General features: G+C 36.6%; 1 protein-coding gene across 1 annotated transcript in view; it reads left to right on the top strand.

Annotated features, from left to right (window-relative positions):
* Positions 1-20,497, top strand: part of LOC134746907 (leucine-rich repeat and guanylate kinase domain-containing protein-like) — a 41,740-nt gene extending 21,243 nt beyond the window's left edge. Inside the window, exons 13-16 of the mRNA XM_063681478.1 lie at positions 15,677-15,810; positions 16,572-16,664; positions 19,670-19,994; positions 20,435-20,497. Coding sequence (XP_063537548.1) covers positions 15,677-15,810; positions 16,572-16,664; positions 19,670-19,994; positions 20,435-20,497 — 615 coding nt within the window. The remainder of the gene's footprint in view (positions 1-15,676; positions 15,811-16,571; positions 16,665-19,669; positions 19,995-20,434) is intronic.
* The last annotated feature ends 4,454 nt before the right edge of the window (positions 20,498-24,951 follow it).

Raw genomic sequence — 24,951 nt, 5'->3', positions numbered from 1 at the left:
TTGTGTTACACACGGGTGCAAATGTATCATCTTCATCACTGGAATCACTCATTTTTTTACAATATAACAGAAAACTCTGGAAGTTGTGTATTTTTACGGAGTCGGTGAGAAAAGTTTTTAAGTAAAAAATTTGTTGACAATGTTGACATTTCTGACGTATGAAATGTCAACGATGCGTTTTGAAATTGCATCGACTCAACTTGTGCGTTCAGAATTATATTTAACATCATTATAAAAAAAACAAACGTTTCTTATGGAATTTAAAGGTTTATGACTTAAAATCATTAAATAAAGCTAAATTTGATATTTTTTATTAGATTCTCAAACCATTTATTTAATGATAATTAATATCGAACGAACCATTATCATGAGCGTTTTACGTTATTTTGTTATCTGTCAAGCTACTTAAACACGCTCCATCTAAGGTCAAATTACTTTCCCCACTAGTGGATAAAACGCGTTTTTCCCCGTTTGTTTTGAAGGTTAAAAGACAACTTTCCGAGCTAGTGAGGGGAAAATATGATTTAATTTTCGGCGTCCTCTTAAGGCGGCTGTATTGATTTTTCTTTAAATGAGTGTACACAGGTTGTGAATGGCAAGAGGAATCTACCGATACGTCATTTTAAAAAATCCGTCCAGTATCCTAAGCTACAGGGTGTACTGAATCATCAGTACATAAACCCATAACCCTACTTTCTGTGTAAGTCGCAGTCGAGTAAAATGTTGATATTAACAAATGTATAAACAAAAGTGGAATTCATATTCCTCCAAGTTTCCTATTAAGAGAATATCCCCTGAAAGGACATAAGCGCTAAATCTGGATTCAGCAAGTATTTTCTATAACAAGATGTATTTTTTCCGCAAAGATATCTAGGGCTTTATTGTGTAGAATTTAATAGACTTTAATGTTGCCTTACACCATATTCTCATAGAGAACGTAGATTTAGAGTAAAACGCGAATTTCGCCAGGATGGTACACATTTTTCAAGATGGCTGCGATTCCTCGAGGTCCCCAAATGTCAAATGGTTTGGACATGAAAAAGGGGCCTTTAATTTATATATATATATATATATACCAAATTTCAAGACTGTTCTAGAGATTTCGCAGTTAGTCTTAATCTGATTGTGCTATCTACCCTATTACCTTTTCTTAATACCAAAATCGCATAATCTGACAGATAGATTTACCCGAGTTTGAAGTTAAGCGACATATGCATTTAGTAAAAGTCAGTGATAAGTGAGGCATAATTGTTTACATCGACCTCAACTTACCCATCCATGTCATCGTCATCATTTCCATGTCATCTTTCATTCCTTTTTAGGGTTCCGTACCGAAAAGGTACAAAAGGAACCCTTATGGTGCGACTGTCCGTCCGTCTGTCTGTCACATTGCTAAAATCTCGAAAACTACTTAAGCTATCGATTTGAAATTTGGAATAGTCATGAAGAACGCTAACCCAAACACATTGAAAGTGTAATTTTTTAATATATCTTTTATTCATTATGGAAAATGCCCAATATAAATAGGGGGCAAAATTTCAAAGTCTAGTTGCTATGTCGAATGGGATATCATTTGAAAGAGCTCAAACTGAATATTAAAAACATTTTTTTTTTCAGTGAAAAAAAAATTACTTATGAAGGAGGGATTACGTGTCAAATTGGGTTAATTGTTCACTGCCTTTCGTTGCAAATATCTAGTAGCTATGTACTTCGCATATTGGTCGTTTCCCATTAGCAACGGTAAATCGTTTCACAATTATGAGGTAATTTGGAGAAAAAATTAAGCAAAGCAATCTGCTCATCAAATTATACCTAATTAAATTTGAAATGTGTCATTTCCATCAAGCGGAAAAACTTGCATAGAAAATTAAATATCTAATACAAAAAAATTAAGCGGTCCTCGCGAAAAGCTACAGAAAGTACCTGGGCCAATTTTAATGCAGTTTACTAAAGTGGGTACCATCTGGGAATTATTACCTTGCGTATGTCCTCGAATTTTTTGATATGAGGTACGAGCTATTTGTGACAAGTTGAAAGTCGTCAAAGAGATATATGATTGGATTGTCCAGCGTCAACCACAAAACTATAGATATAAGTACCTAGCTAAATAGAAAAAATCGAAAAAGTGCGACTCGGATTCGCCCACCGATGGTTCCGTACTTTTTAGTATTTGTTATAGCGGCAACACATCATCTGTGAAAATTTCATATGTCTAGCTATCACGGTTCATGAGATGAGATACGGACAGTGGAGTCTTAGTAATAGGGTCCCGTTTTTAGGGTTCCGTACCCAAAGGGTAAAAACGGGACCCTATTACTAAGACTCCGCTGTCCGTCTGTCTGTCTGTCACCAGGCTGTATCTCATGAACCGTGATAGCTAGACAGTTGAAATTTTCACAGATGATGTGTTTCTGTTGCTGCTATAACAACAAATACTAAAGAGTACGGAACCCTCGGTGGGCGAGTCCGTCTCGCATTTGGTTTTTTACCCTTGGGTATGGAACCTTAAAAAGTAACAGATGTTAAAGTAGGTACCTAATCGGCGTGGGAGCAATGTCTGGCAAATTGGCAATCCAATTGGTCAATAGAAAAGGTGTGAATGTAAAGCTCAAAATTTGTAACTTCAATTTCGCCACATTTTTTCTATTGATAAATTCGTTTTGCCAGACTATATTAACGCTAAAATAATGAGTCAAGTTCTTATTATTGCTTATTAACTATTTTAATCTGCCATTAGAGATGTCGGGGCCAGGTCATTAGTTTGATCATTATAGAATTGATCACTTCATGATACTCCACACTGGCGTTCGCGGCTTCGCGCCGCGTAGTCTGGAGCGCGCTTAAGATCTGGTCTGGCCACAGCAGACATAACTATAGGTCTGTGCGAATAGTAGCCAAGACGGGCAATGGGGTTGGCCGGTCGAAGTGTTTAGCAGATGGCGCCAGCATAGCTTGCCCTGTCAATCCCTAGAATTGTGTCAAATTTTTGTTTTTTTAATGCCCTGGATGCCAGCCCTTTACGCCAAACCTCATACTGGCCACAGTGGGCAAGTCACAGCGAATCAATTAATTCCATTCAATATATACTATGCGAGGTGTTCGTAAATTGTACATAAAGTGGAGTTCATAATTATAAGGTCATTTCTTCGGTGAACCAGTATTCCGAAAACTGCAGTATTTGGCAAGCCACTGGAATACAAGTCCCTGGCTTACCAAGAAACCGCAAGGAGAGTCTCGGCCATCTGGTTAAGCCTTATTAATAGATACACTTGTTTGCTATATTACTCGGGTTAGGTTAGGCCCTTGTTTGTCAGAACGTTCTTTAGAGTAGGTACGTCATTCGTCAAAACGACTACTCTTGAATTTACTTTACACTTTTCTTGTAAAATTGAGTAATTCGAATGTCGATACGAGCTCCAACTCTCCAGAGAACTAAGAAATAGCCAGGTAGTTTCCTTGCGCAGATGCATTGCCCACGAGATGGTGCACAAACCAGGTATTATGCCTACAGGTGTGCAAGCAGTGCAAGTTGAGGAAAGATGCCAAAAAATTGGAAAAGTTCAGGAAATTTTCCCGGGAAACAAAGGAAACTTTGATTTTGGAAATAAAAAACTACGCTTCCGATACAAAAATAAGCGAAGTTGCTGAAATTTTTTCATGTGGAAATTTCGCAATTTTCGAAACTTTCCGACGGCACACCAGTAATTGCGCCCATCAGGCATAAGTACTCACATAGTTAATTTACGTTTACGACAAAATAAAAGATAACAAGATCACCAAATTGACCAAATAAACATAAGTTGTTATACTTGTTATGATATAAATATAATAATGTACTTAGGATACATGGTGCGCAATAAAGGTTGAGTAGTACGGCTCGGGGCGTCGTACTTTAGTAATAAGACGGCCTTTGCGTCTGTTTTTTTTTAGATAATTTTTATTTTATTTTTTAATTGTTGATGATCGTTTATTGTTACTGTAATATAACTTGAGCTTGACGTGTGCGAATTCTATATGAGGTAGTCTATGTATATGCCCTCTTGTCATCGGCCAGGCCCGGCCGTTTTTCATTTCCTTATTGAATCCTTTCACCGCCAACTAAAAAGGGCATCCTGTCAGACCAGCTCCGTCTAGACCTAACCGTCCTCCGTCTAACCGTGGTTTTCATAATATTAATATTAGTATTAGTATGAATATGCAAAGGAACTCAAGACGGCATTAAACTGTACCTAAAACCGTTTCTCATTATGACCTATCGTTATGTCTGCTGTGGCCAGATCTTAAGCCCGCTCCAGACTACGCGCGCGGCGCGAAGCCGCGAACGCTAGTGTGCAGTCGATTTCGCTGATTAGCGAACTAGACTCCACACTCGCGTCAACAGGCTGTATCTCATGAACCGTGATAGCTAGACATATGAAATTTTTACAGATGATGTATTTCTGTTGCCGCTATAACAAATACTAAAAAGTACGGAACCATCGATGGGCGAATCCGAGTCGCACTTTTCCGATTTTTTCTATTTAGTAGTAGGTACTTATATAGTTTTGTGGTTGACGCTGGACAATCCAATCATATATCTCTTTGACGACTTTCAACTTGTCACATATTTGTGACAGCTATTAGACCTGTACCGCTGGCTATATTTTGACCCCTAGGTTATAAAAATATTAAAGTCAATTCTGTTTTCGCTTATGAATACTTTGTTAAGATGTAAATCTTACATTTTGTTTTGTGTCATATATATAATTTGCTTTTCTAGTAATTTGTTATTTTGTGGTAATTATTTTTTATTTTGAATTATCTTGGAGAAAAAAATATTCGAGAGAAAACATGTAACTGTGTTGCATTTAGGATAGAGTTTTTAGTGTGAAAACATAGTTTGTGTCAATTACGTCCACTGCAATCTGATACTATGTCATAATATTCTAAATGACACAAAAAAAAATTAGAGTTAAAAAAAATTACTTAGGTCGAATTTGATCGTTTAAATAGGTCCATTAAATGATTTTGTGTCTTATTAAGGCATAGCTTCATAAGATATTTGATGATTTCGTTGTAACAGGCTGTCACCGTTACAAAAGAATATTAAAGATATTAGAGTTTACATCTTATTAATTTGAAATGCGGGATAAATAAGATGTATGAATTTGTGTCACTTGCATCCACTGCATAAACAAATATTACAAAAATATTATTTGCGTTCAAACGAAGCTAGCGGGCGGTCTGAATGGGCAACGGAGGCCGTGCAGGGTGGGGCCGCGGCGTGACCTTGCCGTACGCAACGCATGTTTACTTCGCCTGTGCGCCAAATTAACGCAACTTATTCAAAGAAGTTACGCAAACAACACAACAACAAGCAACAAGCAAGCAAAGAATGCGTCGAATTATCTTTTACCTATTTAAAACTTATAGATATTGTACAATGTCACCATTATGCAAAAGAACTGTAAGTACATGTTTGATTTGCGAGCGAGCTGGCAACATTGCGCAGGGAAATCTTAAAAATATCGCGTTTACGTGAACGCCACATACATTTGGAACAGTGATAGGGAAAAGGTACCACTAAAGTAAAATTTGGTTATTAATACCGTGACTTTCTTTCATTCTTTGATAAAAAAAATGCTATTTATGCAACAAGTGCGGAAATCATCTTTACGCACGTGTATCATACAATGTTTTACTATGCATTGTGCGAGTAAATAAAAAAACATATCATGGCAAATAAGTTTAATTATTAAAAGGAGTGTTTTAAATCGACACGAGTTGCGAATTACCTATTCGCACGTGTATCGTACGTTTTACAGTACATATGGCCCTTTAAACTTTCGTCATATGCACGGTAAGTGCTCTTTTCCGCACTAGTGCGAGAAAGTAGCACCATATGTACTGTAAAAAAAAATTGAATACAAAAAGCACTAGTGCGGAAAAGCAGTACTTTCCGCACGATATGGCTCCGTAGGAAACGCACTTTTCGAGCACATGCATTGTAAAAAAAAATATAGGACTGTATCTCCTAAACCATGCGTCGTAGCGCAAAAATAATAAAAATTTCGTTCCCCTTTATGAAGCCCCAAAGTAATATACTAAAAACACAATGAAAAAAAAGAAAACAAAAAAATCTTTATAGGGCTGCATCTCCTAAATCGTGCATCGTAGCGCAAAAATAATCAATGTTTCGTTCCCCTTTAAGAAACCCTTAATTAATACTTAAAAAAAAAAACAAAAAAAACAGGAAAAAATCTTTATAGAGCTATATCTCCTAAACCGTGCGTGGTAGCGCAAAAATAACAAAATTTTCGTTCCCCTTTACGGAACCCCAAAGTAATATACAAAAAACTCAATGAAAAAAAAAACAACAAAAAAATCTTTATAGGGCTGCATCTCCTAAACCGTGCATCGTAGCACAAAAATAATCAAATTTTCGTTCCCCTTAAGAAACCCTTAATTAAAACTAAAAAAAAAACCAGGAAAAAAACTTTATAGAGCTATTATAGCTATATAAGTCTTGTCTGAGCAACCATAATTATCTAATTTCAGTAGTGGAAACTGTTTTGGCTTATGTATGTATTTAAGTGTAATTATCTATATGTGTCATCTTTCGCTGTTTGTTTCCCATTATCAATAAAAAAAAAATATATATATATATATATATAGATATAAAAAAAACAGCTAACAATAAAAATAATACCCATTAGTTCCATTATCATCTACTTGCCAACGTTTAAATGCTGTCTTCAACAATTCGAGTTAGGTATTTAAGTTTTGCATGCTTTAAATTGTATTAATGTTAAATTAAGTTTAAATTGTATCATTAATGTTAGTTTCTGAGCAACATAACTGTTATCATTCATTAGTGGAAACTGTGTGGCTTGTGAATGTGTTATCTGATTTTCTATGTGTGTTGTTTTTGGCTGTTTGTTTCCCTAAGGTTTAAATAAATAAATAAAAAAATAATATCTCCTAAACCGTGCGTGGTGGCGCAAAAATAATAAAATTTTCGTTCCCCTTTATGCAACCCATAATTTATATTTAAAAAAAAACGCAAAATTAAAAAAAATATCATTATAGGGCTGTATCTCTTAAACCATGCGTCGTAGCGCAAAAATAATTTAAAAAAAAAACCCTTTAAGAAACCCGTAATTAATACTTAAAAAAAAAAACAAAAAAACCAGGAAAAAAAACTTTATAGAGCTGTATCTCCTAAACCGTGCGTGGTACCGCAAAAACAATAAAATTTTATTTCCCCTTTATGCAACCCATAATTTGTATTTAAAAAAAACGCAAAATTTTTAAAAAAAATCTTTATAGGGCTGTATCTCCTAAACCATGCGTCGTAGCGCAAAAATAATAAAATTTTCGTTCCCCTTTATGCAACCCATAATTAATATAAAAAAAACGCAAAATTTAAAAAAAAAAACATTATAGGGCTGTATCTCTTAAACCATGCGTCGTAGCGCAAAAATAATTTAAAAAAACCCTTTAAGAAACCCGTAATTAATACTTAAAAAAAAAAAAACAAAAAAAAACCAGGAAAAAAAACTTTATAGAGCTGTATCTCCTAAATCGTGCGTGGTACCGCAAAAACAATAAAATTTTCGTTCCCCTTTATGCAACCCATAATTTATATTTAAAAAAACGCAAAATTTAAAGAAAAATCTTTATAGGGCTGTATCTCCTAAACCATGCGTCGTAGCGCAAAAATAATAAAATTTTCGTTCCCCTTTATGAAGCCCCAAAATAATATACAAAAACACAAGAAAAAAAAAAAGAAAAAAATAATAAAAAAACTTTATAGGGCTGTATCTCCTAAACCGTGCATCTGATGGAAGGAATGCAAATCATAGCGCCTGAAAATGTCGTCGAGCAAACACGCATCTACGCATTGATGCATGTACACAAATGTCAGTCCTTGCTAACGCCGATACGTGACACGACATAATTCAGTCTTATGTACTTGCTTATTTTTTATTATAATAAAGTTAGTTAAACAAGTTAAACGCGTTAATTATTTACAACAGGTTATGGGCCGTCCCTGCCTGATATAGTTTTTGAAAAGTACAGTGTAATAAAAGTGAAAACGAAAGTTAAAGTAAAATTAACATAACCTCAATTGCCGCGTACAAAAAAAAAACAAGATTTTTTTCAGCTCAAATTTATAAAAAATTGACAAAATGATGGCTACAAACACATTATCAATACAAAAATTAACTGGTAGAGATAATTTCTCGACATGGAAGTTTGCAATGGAAGCGTATTTGCAACATGAAGATTTGTATGAAAGTGTCACTACAGAAGATTATAGTGACAAGAAAAAAAATACAAAAGCGAGATCAAAAATAATACTATCGTTGGAACCACAGTTATATGTACATGTGCAAGAAGCAACAACAGCAAAACAGGTATGGGACAAATTGTGCAAAGCGTTTGAAGACTCAGGTTTACTAAGAAAAGTTGGGCTACTAAGAGATTTAATAAATACCAACTTAGAATCAAGTACAAACATTGAAGATTATATCAATAAAATTATGTCAGCAGCACACAAGTTGAGAAATATAGGTTTCAGCGTCGATGATGAGTGGCTCGGGACATTAATGTTGGCAGGATTGCCCGATGAGTACAAACCAATGATTATGGGTATAGAGAGCTCAGGCATAAAAATTAGTGCAGATCTGATTAAGACTAAGCTACTACAAGAAGTAAAAACAGCAGATACTACTACCGCTTTTTATGCAAAGTCAAAGAAATATCCGAATCGGTTCAGTAAAAGCAAGGATAGTCACTCAGGGAAATCTAAAGGCCCCCGTTGTTATAATTGCAACAATTATGGGCATTTGGGAAAGTATTGTTGGTTTAAAAATAACAAAAAAGAAGAAAAAAGCACTTCAAATGGTTTTGTTGCTGCTTTTTCAGCTACTACCGGTAATTCTGCTGATGACAAATGGCTAGTTGATTCTGGCTGTTCATACCACATGACAATGCATGAGGAATGGTTAGAGACTAAAACAACTCCACCTGTGCAGAGTGTCAAGATAGCAGACAAGACAATACTCAGAGTCCAAGACTGCGGAACGTTGACCATCCGGGTACCAAGTAAAATTTCAGGACAGTTTGATCAGATACAGGTAACAAATGTATTATTCATTCCTGATTTAGCCGAAAATTTACTGTCATTGAGCCAAATAATTAAAAGTGGAAACAGAGTTGAGTTTGATCGATATGGATGTTCAATAATCAATATGAGTGGAAATATTGTGGCAAGAGCAAAAGAAGTAAATAATACTTATGAATTAATAACCGGCCCAAGTGGGCATGCAATGGCAGCCACAACAGAGGACAAATGCGTCTGGCATCAGCGTCTTGGTCATATTAATTACAATGACTTAGAGAAAATTCCACAGTATACACTTGGTGTAAAGTTATCTCCACAGGGAAAACCAGATGATTGTACTTCATGTTTAAAAGCAAAGCAGACCAGGCAACCGTTCAAGAATGAAGGTTCTCAGGCAACACAGCTGCTTGAAGTTATTCATTCTGACCTCTGTGGCCCAATGGAGAAACAGTCTATCGGAGGTGCCAGGTACTTTTTAACATTTATAGATGGTTATTCGAGAAAAGTATTTGTCTATTTCCTAAAACAAAAAACAGAGGTATTAGAGAAGTTTTTAGAATTTAAAAGAAGAGTGGAAAATGAACTTGATATGAAAATAAAAACTCTTAGAACAGATTGTGGAACAGAATACAAAAATCATAAGTTTGATCAATGTTTGAAGAGTTTCGGGATAAAACATCAAACAAGCATACCTTACACACCAGAACAAAACGGATTGAGCGAACGCATGAACCGCACTGGTAGAACGGGCTAAATGCATGATGTTTAATGCTTCATTACAGACGGAGTACTGGGCTGAGGCTGTAGCCACAGCCGCATACATCATCAACAGATCTCCTTGTCGCTCTCTACCTGAAGTAACTCCAGAAGAATTATGGACCGGATCAAAACCAGACCTAAGCCACATGAAAATTTTTGGATGCCGGGCTATGGTGCACATTCCTAAACAGAAGCGACACAAGTTTGATCCAAAATCTAGAGAATTAATATTTGTGGGGTACAGTGACTGTACCAAAGGCTACCGATTTGTTGATAAAAGAAGTAAAGAAGTAATAATGAGCCGTGATGTAGTATTTTTGGAAGAGACAGTTGGACAAAACAAAACTATGGATAAATGCGAAACTGAAAAAATAAGAAAATTGCCTGAAGAAAATGAAACTCATGAAAAGCTAAATGAAGAAATAAGGGCAATAAAGAATAATAGGGATGAGAACGAGGAAATACATTTTGAAATAGAAGAAGACATACAACAGCCTAATAATGAAGAAAATCAGAGTGAATTAAGTGACACTGAAAACAATGAGGACTTTAGCGAGGTATTTGAAGACTCACGTGATATAGATGAGACATATGTCCCTTCAGATAACATTACTGCAATAAGTCCTGAAGTGCGTCGTGTGAATTTGAGACCTCGCCAACGCCATCATGTCGTTGATAACGTAGAATCGAAGTCATATTTATGTCTCAGCTCTGAATCAGCAATGAGCTTATTGGATAATGATCCTCAAGACCATGTAGAAGCCCTACAATGTGAAAATTCAGCTTTTTGGAAAACTGCAATGGAAGATGAATATCGATCATTAATTGAAAATAACACATGGGCTGTTGTAGATTTACCAAAGGGCAAGAAAATTATTCCCTGCAAATGGGTATTTAAAACTAAAAGGGATGACGTTGGCAACATTGCTCGCTACAAGGCGCGCCTCGTCATTAAAGGCTTTAGACAAACCAAAGGCATTGATTATCACGAAGTGTACGCTCCAGTGGTACGCTATGCATCGGTAAGATATCTCATTGGCCTAGCAGCTAAATACAGCTTAAAAATCCACCAGATGGATGCGGTCACAGCATTTCTCCAGGGTGATGTAGAGGAAGAAATCTACATGGCGTTACCACCTGGTTATGAAGTAGAAAACAAAGTTTGTCGACTTAACAAGGCCTTGTATGGTTTAAAGCAAGCGAGTCGACAGTGGAATAAAAAGCTAAATGCTGCTCTCTTAGAAATTGGTTTAAAGAGATCAAGCATAGATCCTTGCATATACTATAGACTTCAAAGTGAAGATGATGTATTGTTTATTGCAGTATATGTTGACGACATACTCTGTCTATTCAACAATGAAAAAACTGTTAAGTTTATTAAAGAAAAACTAGGAGAAAAATTTAAAATAAAAGATCTGGGTCCAGCTCAACAATGTATTGGCTTTAAAATAACACAGAGTGATAATCTGAATACAATTTCCCTCGACCAATCACTTTATGTTGAGAAGATATTGCACAGATTCAAGATGTATGATTGCAAGCCAGTACCTACACCTTTTGAAGCTGGCGTTCAGTTGAAGAAGCCTGAAAATGAAAATGAAATTCAAAGAAACATACCCTATCAAGAAGCTGTGGGATGTTTACTGTACTTATCACAGGGTACACGTCCGGATATAACTTTTGCCGTCAATTCTGTAAGCAGATTTAATAATTGTCCGACAACTCAGCACTGGGCAGCGGTCAAGAGAATATTTAGATATTTGAGAGGGACAATTAACTTGAAACTCACATTCAAGAAAGACAGCAATGGCATAACTGGCTATTGTGATGCAGATTGGGCCAGTGACACATTAGACAGAAGATCCTGCACAGGATATATTTTTATCTTTCAGGGTGCTGCCATAAGTTGGAACTCTAAAAAACAGGCCACAGTAGCACTCTCAACTACTGAGGCAGAATACATGGCTATGAGCTCGGCTGTTCAAGAAGCGCTTTGGCTTAAACAACTTGAAGATGATTTCTGGCATAAATCTTCAGGTACGCCAATAACTTTGTACTGTGATAATCAGAGCGCTATTAGTATTTCAGGTTCTGGTGCCTATCATGCTCGGAGCAAGCATATCGATGTGCGATACCATTTTGTGAAGGACAAGATTGCTGCCAGAAAAGTAAACGTCGAATACATCAGCACCAATGGCATGATAGCTGATGCACTTACCAAAGGACTACCTCGCCTGAAGCTAAGTAACTTCACCGCTGCAATGGGTTTGCATTCAGGAGAGGATGATGGAAGGAATGCAAATCATAGCGCCTGAAAATGTCGTCGAGCAAACACGCATCTACGCATTGATGCATGTACACAAATGTCAGTCCTTGCTAACGCCGATACGTGACACGACATAATTCAGTCTTATGTACTTGCTTATTTTTTATTATAATAAAGTTAGTTAAACAAGTTAAACGCGTTAATTATTTACAACAGCATCGTAGCGCAAAAATAATCAATATCCGTTCCCCTTTAAGAAGCCCCTAATTAAGATTTAAAAACGCAAAAAAGAAAAAGAGAAAAAAATCATTTTAGGGCTGTATCTCCTAAACCGTGTGTCGTAGCGCAAAAATAATAAAATTTTCGTTCCCTTTTATGAAACCCCAAAGTAATAACAAAAAACGCAATGACAAAAAAAAGAAAAAAAAACAACAAAAAAAACTTTAGGGATGTATCTCCTAAACCGTGCATGGTAGCGAAAAATAATCAAATTTTCGTTCCCCTTAAGAAGCCCTTAATTAAGATTTAAAAACGTAAAAAAGAAAAAGAAAAAAATTTATATAGGGCTGTATCTCCTAAACCGTGCGTCGTAGCGCAAAAATAATCAACTTTTCGGTCCCCTTTATGTAACCATTAATTTATACAAAAAAAACGCAAAAAAAAGAGATTTTTTTTTTTATAGGGCTTTATCTCCTAAACCATGCGTCGTAGCGCAAAAATAATTAAATTTTCGTTCCCCTTTATGAAGCCCCAAAGTAATATACAAAAAACACAATGTAAAAAAGAAAAAAAGAAAAAAAACTTTATAGGGCTGTATCTCCTAAACCGTGCGTCGTAGCGCAAAAATAATCAAATTTTCTTTCCTCTTTATTCAACCCTTAATTTATATTTAAAAAAAAAACGCTTTCACTAAACTGCTGTAACTCGGAAACTTAGAATCCACAAAGGGGACTTTACTAAATTATGACACATATTAAAGCCTGACCAGTAATATATGATCATTGTCAAGAGGGCGCTGTTCATTCTCATGTATAGGGTGACAGTTCAGTATAGTATGAAAAAATATTGTATTTAATTAACATCATCATCATTGTAATTAATGTTGCTTGCCACGCTTAAACATAACAAAAATCACAATAAATTGCGTGTTAAAATAAACTTAAAAAGTCTACTAAAAATCGAAACAAAAGTAATTTTTAAGTCGCTGATGTGACATTCTCAATCAAAAGGTAGGTACCACTTTGTCGTTTACCATAAAGACGAAATTTGATTATATCTTTATACAAATAACCTGTCAGAGAAAGTGGTACCTTTTGATTAGGAACGTCACAAATGTTGGTCAGTATGAGGAGTGCAGCCTACAGTTTATTTTTAATTATATTTATATACCTACTACGGTAAGATTCATAAGACAATGTAATTATGCCTCCGAATGAAATAAATACACTGTATCGCAAAACTAAGTGGCGAGACAGCTCATAATGCCATCTCTTTCACTCTTGGTTGGTCTTAACAAGGGTAAAGGAGATAGTATTAAGATCTCAGTCGCAAGCTGATATTGCGGCAAGTATAATAAGCACCCCACCCCCGTAGGTACCCTTCCCCGCGCACGCCCTTCTTGCTCAATTGAGTTTTATTTTGCCAGATAGTAAAAAAACCGTGGATCAAAATGACCCAAATTATGAATGATGTCTCAATGTGGTATTATAATATTGTAGACGTAAACTTAATAATATGAATTTTTTTTTGTGGCAGATACAGGGTGTTAATTAGAAAAAAAATGTTTTTAAATAAAAGCGGTGGATGAATTTGACACAGATTTGTTTGAATAACATATAACAATGTTCTCTAAAGTACAACACTTCACTTACCGACTCTAATATTTTTTTAGGCGTTTTAGGATCAATATTAGGTATTTATTAAATGCTATTATACCCGTGGATGAAAATGACACAAAATGCGTGTGTACGTCGGAAGCCACTTTGCCTTTACAGGGAAACAAAGAATTTCGTCTCTAATATTTTTTTTACAGAATGCTGATTGAAAAAAGAAATACCTAAATTTCTACCTAAGCAAATACCTAGGATGACACAAAATATTATTTTTAGGTTTAGTATATGGTCTGGAAACTATATATAAAAAATAAGCAACATTAATATTCTTATAACCTCAGAAGTTATTGGTACAGGTCTATATTGCTCGTACCTCATATTAAAAAAATTCGAGAACATACTCAAGGTAATCATTCCCAGATGGTACCCACTTTAGTAAACTGCATTAAAATTGGCCCAGGTATTTTCTGTAGCTTTTCGCGAGGACCGCTTAATTTTTTTTTATTAGATATTTAATTTTCTATGCAAGTTTTTCCGCTTGATGGAAATGTATTTCATTTCAAATTTAATTAGGTATAATTTGATGATCAGCCTGCTTTGCTTAATTTTTTCTCCAAATTACCTCATTATTGTGAAACGATTTACCGTTGCTAATGGGAAACAACCAATATGCGAAGTACATAGCTACTAGATATTTGCAACGAAAGGCAGTGAAAAATTAACCCAATTTAACACATAATCACGACACGCTCCTTTAGGAAACATTTTGGCTACATACCCTTTATACTTATACCGGAAAAAGTAGTTATGTACCTACATGCTACAGTCAACGGGCATTAAGAGGTACCTACTCAGTTGTCTAAACGTCTTCATTACAATAATCTTGTCTAGTATCCATTTGCTTAATATACTATGTACAATCAATCAACCAATTAATCTTTTATTGATAAATATTTTACATGTCAATACAAAGTTACAGCTAATGGGAACAGCATTTTATTATTAATATTAATAATGAATGTACTAAGTACAACCCTAATTCCTACACGGATTAGTGGGCTAGAAGCGTCCAAGTGTCCACCCCTAAAATGATTCATACAAGCCACAAAATAGAAAAGATTATCAAAGCCACCTACTTGACATATCAGATTTCCCGACACTCATACTGCCCACTTAATACTTACAGCCCATAAGTAGGTACAATTGAATTCTAAAGTAAGTTAATTCTTTATTGCACTTACATATATGTAAGTAGGTACCTAACCTAAACAAAACAAGGTCATTTCACAGAAGAATGCTTATATTCAACGAATGATAACTTTGCAACAACACATTTGAACTCGACAACTCCCTTAAATGGGGAAGGCAGCTGTCAAAATCACATTCCCAATGAGAAAACTATGAGCAAACCTTAAACGAGGTAACTTGAACGACGAAAGTACGAAACCAGTTTTAAGTTGTTTTGCGTAAATTGCCCGCTTAATGTTCCATCTCGGCTTTGTTCAGACATGGGGATCCGCTGTTTTCCGAAAACCGCCCAAATCAAAAGCATAGGAAGGGAAGCTTCCATGATTGTACCTGTATGGTTTCCCTATATTAGATAGGAAAACCACCCATCTTATCTCTTTCTTTCTTATGATTTGGAATCTAGAAGAGCACAATACAACACCTACAATTAGCTTTCAGCGGCTCCTCTTGCTGTATTTGCAGAGCGAGACATCTGTGTACCGCAGGAGGAGGGAGCGAATGCACAGTCAGGAGATGGACGCCAGCCTCTACTCTATTTACAAGCGGTCACAGGATTCCTCGGCGGCTATGAACATGTCGTGCGACGAACGAAAGAAGTAAGATTATTATATATATAATTTATTCGAAAAACACGATAGGTACATTTCTCCAAATTTTGGCCCCGAGGGCTGCAGCCAGCCTCCACTTCTTTTTCGTGGGCCGGATTGTATCAAATTTGGTATTTTTCGCACGCCGAATTGGCTGTTGCCGTAGTTTGACGACTCCTCTTCTAAAGGCACAGGTAACCACGTACCACGTAAGCTGCCGATTCAGTGGGTGTTTCTCACATTACAGCTGCCTAATCGTGTCTTTTTAGGGTTTCGTACCCAAAGGGTAAAAACGGGACCCTATTACTAAGACTCAGCTTTCCGTCTGTCCGTCTGTCTGTCCGTCTGTCACCAGGCTGTATCTCATGAACCGTGATAGCTACTAGCTATTAGCTAGACAGTTGAAATTCTCACAGTCCTCACAGATGATGTATATATTTCTGTTACCGCTATAACAAAAAAATACTAAATATAATATTTAAAATAGTTATTTAAGTGGGGTTCCCATACACCGTGATTTTTTTGCTATTTTTTGCGTAATGGTTCGGAACCCTTCGTGCGCGAGTCCGACTCGCACTTGGCCGGGTTTTATTTTTTTGACACTGACTTATTGGAAACAAATACGTAGGTATAGGTATCCTATCCTACTTATTAGGATTTTAAATGTATTTCCGTTCACTGTTTAAATCCTATTACTAGGTATATAGTTTCGCTTTTATTTCCGAAGTAAGTTTTGACCTTGTAGCTACTAAACTTCTTATATGGTACAGCGGTAGCAGAAAGAAAGAAACTGATCAACCGAAAACAGCATTTGGGCGCAGAAAAACCGATCCTGGACCTGGTACTAGATCAGGATCAGGGATGTTGCGAATATTCGCATCCGCATCCGCAACCGCGAAACTTCCGCATTATTTTCAACATACGCATCCGCATAAAATCGATGCGGAGCTTAATGCGGATGCGGATGTGGAACAGGTAGGTACAGTCCAAACGGCGGCGTAAGTGCTAGGTAATTTCGTCATTAGCCAATAGGAATCTCGTTTCGTTTTTGTGATTCGTCGATCGAGCACTTTAGCCTGTGACGGATAGCGACAAGAAGTGAATAATTTGTTTTATTTGGAATTTAGTATAGTAATGCGATTGTGGGGCACCTATATTCTTGTTCAAATATTAAGTTTCGTTTTATTCTTAAATAAAAATTACTAGTGACGTTTTTTTATGTGCCTAATCTCGACATTCGCATCCGCATCCGCGGATGTCAAAAAATCGGCATCCGCAACATCCCTGATCAGGATCACGGCAGATAAGTAATAATCATTACTATGTTTTTTAGGGTACCGTACCCAAAGGGTAAAAACGGGACCCTATTACTAAGACTCCGCTGTGTGTCTGTCTGTCCGTCTGTCAGCAGGCTGTATCTCATGAACCGTGATAGCTAGACTAGATAGTAGATTGCAGTAACTTAACCCTATAATAAATAAGAGCGAGATGACATTCCGCTGTGCCCTACTCATATAAATCTATTTCACTTTACTTTGGAACACCCACGCATTTGCATACATCACTACATAGTATAAAACAAAGTCGCTTCGTACTGCTGTCTGTCTGTCCCTATGTATGCTTATTAGATCTTTAAAACTACGCAACGGATTTTGATGCGGTTTTTTAATATAGATAGAGTGATTCAAGAGGAAGGTATATCAGCATTGCACCCGTGCGAAGCCGGGGCGGGTCGCTAGTATTTAATATAATTTTTCACCTCAGCAGCTCGAACAAGCCTACTTTAATCACTCCCTGGAGTGACGAAAGTGCAACTTTCCTCACTCCAGGGAGTGAAACAAAGTAGCTTTTTAATTTAGTGAAGGCCATGAACTGCCACTTCATACTTCTATTACAATTTTTTTTTTGTTTCTCTGTATTATTCTGTGTACTTCGAAATACATTTTAACCTTTAGTATGTTCTCACTACTGAGGTGAAACATTATATGTGCAACACCAGAGCAAAGTTATTTTACATCTCGTGTTTTTGAGTCTTTCGCTTTCTCGGGACTCAAAATAAACACTCGCAAGAAAAACCAACTTTCCTCTCTTGTTGCACAAATAACTATTGTTATGTTATAGCTTTCGACAGCACCAAGTCATCAAAATCTGTTACTTTTCCGAATACCTTTGGTCCGGCCACTGAACCAAAAACCGAACAAGACCAGCAAAACTCGAAATACGGTGAGCACCAAAATACAACACCACAATACTCACTGTAGGTGTAGGTTAGGTAGGTGTACAATTTGTCAGACAACACACAGAATTATTTCCATTAAAAGTCAATACGTGTAAAACTAGAAGTCAATATAGAAATAAGCTGCTACTACCTAGACCTAACTTAGCTATGTATAAGAATGGACCACAGTATAAATGTATCCAAATTTTTAATAAAATCCCTAATGCAATCAAATACGAACTAAATGAGAAAACTTTTAACTCTAAACTGAAAAGCCTATTAATAGAAAATTGTTATTAAATTACTCTACCGTCACTGGAAGCTTTATAATTGAGAGAGCATATCTGTTTCCGTCGAATTATCACCAGTCTAGTGCTTTATTTGACTCTTGTTTCTGGCAACAGTGGCGACACCTGGCGGACCGCGCCATTTTTACACCAGGTAAAAGATGTCCGGTGAACTGTTTGTCATTGGCATTCAGTTTCCCGTCGAAACAACAAGTCCGCAGCGAGTCAGGCTCACTGACCCTGCGGCCATTACAATTTAAATTTTAAAAAATGAAATGAAATTGTTACGTGTGATTCCTTAAATCAATACGTTATATTAATTAAAGTGAATTTAAGTGTAAAAAGTGACCACGTCACGTAAGTACCTTGATTTCTAATATTAGTAAAATGAGTATGTGGTCATATATTTTAACAGTTTTTCTGTTCGGACCACTACCTACATTTTAAATTATTGTGCCAAATAATTAACCAATTTATTATAGTGCTTTATTTGCAGATCTTTCTATCCGATTATACTTTTTGTGAGAAATTATACAATCGCTTGCATTTTTGACGAACGCTGAGAGTCAAGACGCAAATTTAAATTTGCCGTTCACTTTGATATTGAAACGAAATTAAAGGAACCTTCGGTCCCTAAGACTCCAGTATTTTATTTAAAATGCTTCTTGACGTTCAACGCTTGGGAAGCGCAGCATGGTCTGAGGGTAGATACTCTGATATACAAAAAATTTACAATCATACTCCAGGTTTCATAGACCTGAAAACAAACGAAGAGGTAATCATGTATATGCTATATGCATAAACTGATGACTATTAGTAAAGGACAGCAAAACCTGATTAAATACTATGTTGTTGATGAAAAAGTGACACCAATTCTTGGCAGGAAAACATGTGAAAAATTAAATTTAGTAAAGAGAATTGATGCTATTACAATAAATGATGACTTGTTTGAAGGAATTGGTTGCCTGAAACAGTACAAATATGATATTGATTTAGTAGACAATCCAAATTTACCAATATGCCCGGCACGTAAAATTCCCCACACCATAAGACAAAAAGTAAAAGCTGAGTTGGATAGCATGGTGGAACAGAAAATAATAAAACCAGTGACAAAGCCTACACCAGCTGTTTCACCTATGGTTGTAGTGAAGAAAAATGACAAAATAAGACTGTGCTTAGATCCCTCAGATATAAACAAAAATTTAAAAAGGAGACATTACCCACTTAATACTCTTGAAGAAATTGCGGCCAGAATTCATGGCTCAAAATGGTTCACACTGCTAGACTGTAGAAAAGGATTTTGGCAACTGCAAGTGACACCCCGCACATCAGAGTATCTCACATTTAGTACACCCTTTGGAAGATATTCTTGCTTAAGAATGCCCTTCGGCTTAGCATCAGCTCCAGAAGTCTTCCAGCAAGTTATGAGCTCACTCTTAGCGGACCTGGAAAATACAGAGGTGTCAATGGATGATGTACTTCTACATGCTCCCAGTAAAGACGAATTAGAGAAGACTACACAGAGAGTACTAGAAAAGTTTAGGAACGCAGGTCTTAAACTTAATAAGGAAAAGTGTGTGTTCAGTACACAAGAAGTCAAATTTCTGGGCCACATAGTAACCAGCGAAGGCTTAAAGCCTGATCCGGAAAAAATAGAAACCATCACAAAAATTAAGAGACCAGAAAACGTAAAAGAACTGCAACGGTTTCTAGGATTAATTACCTACTTGTCAAAATTCATAAAAAATATGGCAGACATTACCAGCCCCCTGAGACAATTATTACACAAAGATGTAGAATGGGTTTGGGATCAACCACAAGAACAAGCATTCATCAAATTAAAAGAGCTGTTAAAAAACCCACCTGTTCTGGGATTTTATGATCCTCAAGCACCAATTTTGCTCTCAGTTGATTCTAGTAGTTATGCCTGTGGTGGTGTAATGATTCAAAAAGAAAAACCTATTGCTTACTGTGCTAAATCTTTCACTAAAACTGAGCAAGGCTATAGTCAGCTGGAAAAAGAGGCCAATGCAATCTTAGTGGCTTGTAAAAAATTCCATAACTATATCTGGGGTTGCAAGGACTTAACAATAGAATCTGATCATAAACCTTTAGAAACAATTTTCAGAAAACCACTTACCAGTGCACCACCAAGACTACAAAGAATGTTATACCAGATTTTGCCATATAATCCCAAAGTGACATATAAAAAGGGTTCGGAGATGTATGTAGCCGACACTTTGAGTCGAGATTGTGAGAAGCTAAACTGTGAAGATGTTAACTCAGAAAACTTACAAATATGTGCTATTGTGCCATTTTCAAAAAACCGCAGAGAAGAAATCAAACAAGAAATTGAGAATAGCAGTGAGTTGAAAAACTTGAAACAAATTATACAAGATGGGTGGCCTGAAAAAATGGGGCAATTACCAGATAACTTAAAAAAATACTGGCACTATAGAGAAACACTCAGTGTATACAACGACCTCATTTTCAAAAACGACAGGGTACTAGTACCCATATCAATGGTACCACTAGTGATGAAACAATGCCACCTGGGTCACAAAGGTATTCAAGGCACAATACGGCTCGCCCGAGATAACGTATTTTGGCCAGGTATGACTACGGATTTAGTCAATTACACGAAATCTTGTACAGCATGTGCAAAAGTACAAAATGATAATCCAATGGAGCCTATTGTTGTACAAACAGCACCAGAACGCCCTTGGAGTCTTGTGGCAACGGATTTATTTCATTTGAAAGGCAAAGACTATATAGTGATAGCAGATGGCTACTCAGGTTTCTTTGACTTTAAGGAACTGAAAAGAGTTACCAGCTGGGACATAATTGACAATCTGAAATCTTGGTTTGCAACATTTGGAATTCCAGATATACTATTGACTGATGGTGGTAAACAATATGACTGCCAAGAGTTTAGACAATTCAGAAAGGAATGGAACTTTGAACACAGAATATCAAGTCCACACTTTCCACGCTCCAACGGATTATCGGAACGCTATGTTCAAGAAGCAAAAAACTTAATGAAAAAATGTATGGAAGACAACACAGACTTACAATTAGCGTTACTACATCACAGGAACACACCCCGACTAGATCTTGGGTCACCGGCACAAAGGATGTTTAATAGAAGGACTAAAACCTTACTTCCTACAAACAGTAAACTCTTTATACCAAAAATAATAAGAAATGTCACTAAACAATTACAAAAAATTAAAGAAGAGGAAAAGAAATATGCAGACAGAGGAAAAAAGGAAAATAAAGAGTTTGTTAGTAATGAAAACGTGATGCTACGAAAAGGTCATCAAAACTGGGTCCCCGCAAAAATAGTGACGGAAGAAGGTCATCGAGCCTACAAAGTAGAGACTGATGATGGTGCAATTTATAAAAGAAACTCCTGGCACCTAAAACCGACAGCCAATTCTACAGAGCTGGCCACAGAGGCACCAGAGCCAGGAACAGAAGATCCAGACACTGTTGGGCAGCCATCACCTATAGACCAGTCACCAGTCGCTGTAGGGCAGCTGTCACCTATATCACCAGCAAAACCCACACTGACTGTGTCGAGTCCAGAAATACAGCAGCTACTGACAGCTCCTCAAACTCGAAGTACTCGCAGTGGCCGGCTAATCATCACGCCTGCTAGATATCGCTGAAAAGGAAGGATGACATGGAAGCATGGAACGCATCCTTAACGCCGGCCGGAGGTCTCCCGCGTTTTCCATCTGTCACTGTCATTATTGTCAATACATGCATGATGATGCAATGTACAATGTTCTTGTTAATAAATCTTATATATCTCAATAAAAGTATTATTTAATATTACAGATACTTTACGCCATCTAGCTTATTCTGATAGAATCATATGCAGCTATTACATACTCCATTTTGAAACAAAAACAGGCGATTCAAGATAGATTTCGTAGTCTTTTATCGTGGGCTAAAAGTATGAAATTTTTCTTATGAATTAAATACTAGTTGATGAGCTCGATTTACAAAAGATTTCCTCTGATCTTCTGCAATTAGTTTGTGGTTACCGCGCCGAAGCTATTGAAATACGCAGAGAGGCCATTACAAGCCAAATTAAAGAGCCACTTGTCAAGGCATTAGTAAACAAAATCCCCCCTTGCACAACTAATAACATTTTTGATGCTGATTCTTTTACATCACCTCTTGAAAAGGCAGGAGGAGTTTGAAACATGTTTGGCCTCTTAAACATAATGATATTACCAAGGCAAATCAGCCTAACAGCCGCCCCTCGCGGGGGCAAGGCATACAAAAACCTACAATTCCATCGCGTGGAATTCAGTGCAATGCGAGCTCAGGGTACTTTTCCTTGCAAAATACGCATATGCAAACCTGTACCGACGCACCCTCGCGGGGTGTATGTCATTGGCAAAATTGTCAACAACCAAATTACCCTTGGGTCAACCTTCAAAAAAACCACCTTGCTTACCACACAAGTGGAAGAGCGTAGTTTCAAAATTGAGGCTCGCGGCCCGGTCGTGGAGGTAAGTACTAGAGGATGAGGAAATTCCAGTAGAGGTTACAAAGGCAACCAGAAACGGCAGAAACCATGACTCGGAACCGTTTCAAGTAGGCCGGTAGCGCACTTCCTCATACAGTGGAAGAAAATGGGAGCACCAGTATTTCTGGTGCTCCCATTGTCTCATTTGCTATTGCATTAAAGTTAATACGAGGGTATCGCATACCATTCCTTGCATAACCACTTCTGGTGTATCCCAATTTAAAATCAGGCCCCTTTCATCACACTCCTGTGTCAAAAGAAAATTTCTTCAATTGTGCACTAGAATTAATATTTATTTATTTGCATTGCTATTTTAAGAAATGGATAGTGATCAGAGAATGGGTGAGCTTCGCAAGCATATTGCAGTTGGCAATGTCAACACTCTTTGCCAAGATAATAATTGTTTTAAAAACAAACGTTGCCTCAAAAATTGCTTTCCCTGATAACGAGTCAATCCTGTCAGAGGTTAGTGGTGAATTATATAAATAAATAAATATTTGGGGACAATCTTACACAGATTGACCTAGCACCAAACTAAGCAAAGCTTGTACTATAAGTACTAGGCGACGATATATACCTATATACATATATAGAAATACTAGCTGTGCCCGCGGCTTCGCCTGCGTGGAATTCGGTCTGAGTCAGTAAGCGGCTAATTCACCCCTAATTTATCTCCCTGTCCCCTGGAGACGGAACTTAAAGTAAAGTGACAAATGGGTACGCTAGACTCTAGAGGACTGTAGTCCAGATAAAATATTTTACAATTAGGTACCTCCGTAATAGATGGATACAGTCTAAGGAAAAAACGTGCCTCGAAAATCACGAAAATTTGATTCTCGATCAGATGTCGCTACTACCTTTTGCCTACTCTCGTATAGAGGGCGTTAACGGTTTCGTTTGTTATTATTTAACAATTTTAACGCATATCAGTGAAAGAACATGGGTCAAAATAATAAAAATAATTAATGCAAATAAAATAAAAAACATTTATCCATATTTAAATACATTTTATCGTATTTTTATAAATCTTCATTTTTAGTTTTAAAGTGTGTCGATAGATGGCAGTGAATTTAGTGTGGTTACAAAATTTACTATGACAGTACCGCTCTATAATATTACATTCTCTTTGCTACCACTAAATAAAATTACACTCCAAAATGTTTTTTTTTGCCCTTATTCAAATTTTTGACGTGAATTAAACGGCATTGAGTAGTAGGTGTATATCGAACGATACAGTACCATTTTTGTATTTTTACGTCCTTGACTGTACCTATCCAAATCGGGTACACTACATATTTCCGAAAAAAAATTATTCCGAATTTTAGAATGTCGAATTTTATCATTCCGATTTTTAAATGCTCGACCCATCAAAATTCCGACTGTCATAATTACGAATGATGAAAATCACGAAGATTTATATTTCCGAAAACCCAAAAAGCCGAATTTTGTAAATTCCGAACTACATAATTCCGACTATAACAATTCCGATGGTGGCAAACACCGAATTTTACATTTACGATTTTCAAAATTGGCAACAGTTCGTTTTCTTGGAGGTCGCAGTTCTAACCTAACCTAACCCACTTTTCTGGCAACAGTTCGTTTTCTTGGGGGTCGCAATTCTAACCTAACCTAACCCACTTCTGGCAACAGTTCGTTTTCTTGGGGGTCGCAGTTCTAACCTAACCTAACCCACTTCTAGCAACAGTTCGGGTTCGCAGTTCTAATTTATTTATGCCGAATTTTTATGCCAAAAATATTTTATGCCGAATTTAACATGACGCGGCACGACAGGTACCCGTAATAATTACTAAAACGTGAGTCTTCATTTGAATATCACGGACTTCATTTTTCCAATCTTGTAAAAAACCGAATTTCTGAATACCGAATTATTTTATTTCCGATCGGACAATGATTTTTCGGAATTTAGGAATTCGGAAAAAAAATATTTACGGAAAAGTGTAAAATCGGAACTTTAAGCTTTCTGTCAAGTGACAATCGGATTTAAAGTTTTCGGAAATAGCACATTCGTGCTTTTATTCCATCGTATTTTTAAAAATCGTAATTTTGATATTTCGGACTTATAAATAATCGGGATTATGAAA

Source organism: Cydia strobilella, chromosome 13, assembly GCF_947568885.1.
Source record: "Cydia strobilella chromosome 13, ilCydStro3.1, whole genome shotgun sequence".
Lineage (NCBI taxonomy): Eukaryota > Metazoa > Arthropoda > Insecta > Lepidoptera > Tortricidae > Cydia > Cydia strobilella.
The sequence above is the reverse complement of the archived record's forward strand: the minus strand, read 5'-3'. Positions and strand labels throughout refer to the sequence as shown.